General features: G+C 31.0%; 1 protein-coding gene across 1 annotated transcript; it reads right to left on the bottom strand.

The window, feature by feature from the left end:
• Positions 1-556: 556 nt before the first annotated feature.
• On the bottom strand, positions 557-1477 carry LOC124939384 (probable CCR4-associated factor 1 homolog 11). Its single transcript, XM_047479867.1, has one exon. The coding sequence runs from the start codon at positions 1475-1477 to the stop codon at positions 557-559; it is 921 nt and encodes a 306-aa protein (XP_047335823.1).
• Between the last annotated feature and the right edge of the window lie 2141 nt (positions 1478-3618).

Below are 3618 nucleotides of genomic sequence, written 5' to 3'. Positions count from 1 at the left end.
GCTGTTCTAGTCTTTAACCGGATTAGTTCTAGTTGTGTTGTGTTGTAAGCGATTACCGATTAGCCGGACTGGTCCCCTATCGACCATCCCGATCCTAACAATTTTGTTAAAAAAGAATTGTTTGCTTGCTGTATTTTCTTGTGGGTTGTTTGTATGTTGTATTTTTTTTCTAAGTGATGAACTCTTAATTCCTAATTTTGTTTGCTTTTAAAATTAGGACAAATGGTTGTTTTGTCCTAATCTCAATACTATTGTATATTTCTCCCTTTTTGAAATTTTAATTAAATGACAATAAATTATTTCCAAAAAAAATAAAAATAAAATTCAATACACAAATAAGGCAACAAACAAAATTATTTATAACAAGTTGAGATTCTCTAGTCCTATGATCTTAATTATCATCAACAATATTTATTATTGAAACCAAAATGAGTAAACAAAGATTCAAGGGCAATAACCAATATGCAAATATTAACCATAACCTGAAATTTCAATTTAATGAACAACATAATTATAAATACAATAATAACTTATTACTTTAATCCTCACATTTATTTTATATGTTTCCTCCCCATAAAAAAACTAAGCCATTATAAATAGTTCCGGTAACATGAGGAAATTGCGGCCAAACAGGAACCATCAACATTCGACGAGGTTGAAACTCGACTGGCAATTCAATTCCGTGAATGATTCCCTTGAACCGATTAAGATGATAATCAAGATACCCATTAAAATATATTTCTTTGACCTTAAAAAACACATGCATGGTCAAAAGGCTATCGGACCCAGCCTGGTGGCTCTGACCTGAAATTCTATCCACATTTAGGATTTCTGCCAATCGACTTAAGCCTCCGTAAAGACCCCTACAAAATTTCGCAATGTGCTTCAAATCAAACACTGCTTCCCCAAAAATCTCCCTAACCAAACTCATGAACATGATCAAATTGGGTGGGAGGGGTCTTTGAGTCAAAATTTTGACAACAAAGCCAAAATCGTATGCTCCGTGAAAGGTGACCCAATTCAGATGAGAGGGGCCGCACAGAAGGCCAGATGATATTAGAAGATTTCTGAATAAACCTAAACTAATACCTTCAACTTTGTTCCTAACAAAGTCAATTCCAGTTTCTCTTAAAAGTGTGATAGAATTAGGATTCTGAAAATCAGAATCCACATCGAAATCATCTAAATTAAATTGCCAAACATAAGAATTAACAACACCAGAATGAGGGTTGGGCACAAATGACAAAGTAAGGCCCACTTGAATCAACTTCATGGTATCCACATTCGCCTTTAAATAAGAATAATTTACGGGTGGACTGAGAGAAGAGAGAAAGTGCTTAGGGACGTCAGGATGAAAGATGGTACCAGGGAATTCCATATCAAATGAGGCGTAAACAGATAAAGGGAGGAGCATCTGAATCACATTAAACTCCTCTACAACATTATAATTCCAAACTTCACGAATGATACTAGACATTATATAAAATCGAAGATGTGTAAAAGAGATCAACGCCCAAACGAGAAAGAGACGAAAGAAGTTGGAATATTTTCAATTTTGCATAGAGATGTGACATATATATTTACAAGTTTCGGCGATTTCCAAAATCTATATTAGATTTTGTTATTAAATTATTCTAAATTTTTATTCCAAATCCCAAAACTTTCCCTTTTCATTTATTTTCAAGATATTTTAAAACTTTAACTAATTTCTATCCAGTTATTTCTACTATCATTATCTTGTTTATTTAATAATATACTATAAATATTTTGTAATCATTAAATCAAATATTGTAATTTTTTTTAAATTACAAAAAAACTTATAAAATAATGGTCTCAATTGCTATTTGAGGTTCGAACTATGATCATTTGTACTAAATGAAGCTCAAACTTTGATGAGTCTGGAACTATCAAGATTTTAGTAATTTTTGAGGTTTTCTAAATGGATAACATGTCCGTTATCTTATTTTAACATATTATTTTTATTTTTCAAATAAATTTCTCAAGTTTTTAAATGAAATGATATATTGAGACATTTTGGACGTATTTGTTAAAATTGAGTATTATTTTCAAGATTTACACCTTCCAATTTGTCGAAGTTAGTTTGGGTGATTAAAAAAATGTATAATTTAATAAAAGAAATTAAGAAAAATTATTACATGTATATTTTGTATTTGTTGTTAAAAAAAACTTTATAACGACATAATTTTGTGTATGGTCTACCAATTTAAACCGTATTTTTGTTTTAAATTTAGTATTTATAGAGATATATGCATTCAAAACTGTCAACTACGGTTTGAATGCCTTAAAAATGTGTAATATTGGATAATTAGAAAAATAAAATAATGAAAAAATAAATTATTGTTTTATTTTTACGAATATGATAAATTAATTTAAAAAATTATGTTAAAGTAAGAAAATGAACGATCATGAAAGCCTTAAATGATTAAAATTATGATAGGTGGAGTCACATATGAAACAATTCAAAGTTTGAAACATATTTTTGTAAAAACGACCCAAATTCGAGCCCCAAATAGAATAATCATAAAACAATATACTATCTAAAATTAAAATAGAACAACTATTATTATTAAATATTCATGGATAACTATTATATTATTCTTATTTATTATAAATAACTAAAATTTTCTTTAGAGAATATAAGATAAGATGTATGCTTAAGAATAACTGATTTTGTGTATATACAGTATTTTATTTTGCATTGACTCCCCCATCGATTCCCCCGCCTGGAAACCAGGTGAAAAAACAAGCCATGTTGAAAAATAAATCAGCATGTGCTATTTTCGATTTGGATTAAATCATAACCTTCTCCTATCGAAAAATAGCTCACATAAAATTCAGTTATAGATTTCTCTCTCTGAGAATCTCAAATCGAAGAAGACGACCACGAAGAAATCGAAGACGACCGTGAAGAAGATAAAGAAGACCACAAAGAAGACAAAGACGACCGCGAAAAAGACGCCCTCGAAGAAAGTCTATGAGTTTAAGCATTGATTGTTAGTAAATTGAGAGTTGTTGGTCTTAATTTTATTTCATATAATTAGGGCTTATTTAATTATTAGTGGGCTTGGGCTGTATGTATAAGTAATTTAGGGTTTCTAGGTTAATTACTCCTTTTAAGGGTTGTTTTTAAAGGTTGATATACAACACTTAAGACTCTTAAGACTTTTCTTATTTAACAAATATTATTGTCCTTCCCAGTATTTTCTAGAGTTTCATTTCTACATAACTGTTCTTAGAAGATCCAATAATCAGAAACAACATTTGGTATCAAAGCCTATCTATTGAACATGTCGTCAAAATCAACTAGAGATGCAGCGACAATGAAGATTGGAAGAGAAGGGAATGTTACGCTCTCCTATTCGTTACTCACAAAGAGTAACTACTTAGTGTGGGCATTGAAGATGTAGGTAAACTTACAAGCACAAGGAGTGTGGGAAGTCATGATGCTCGACGAGGTCGACGAATGGAAGGATATAATGACTCATGCGGCCATCTATCAAGCGCTCCCCAAGGACGTCATTCTCATGGTGGCCGAGAAGGATTCTACCAAGCTAGCATGCAAGACGTTAAAGACAATGCATGTTGGAGAGGAAAGAG

This window comes from Impatiens glandulifera, chromosome 1 (genome assembly GCF_907164915.1).
Source record: "Impatiens glandulifera chromosome 1, dImpGla2.1, whole genome shotgun sequence".
Classification (NCBI taxonomy): domain Eukaryota; kingdom Viridiplantae; phylum Streptophyta; class Magnoliopsida; order Ericales; family Balsaminaceae; genus Impatiens; species Impatiens glandulifera.
Note: the sequence above shows the minus strand (reverse complement) of the source record. Positions and strands in the feature narration are given on the sequence as shown.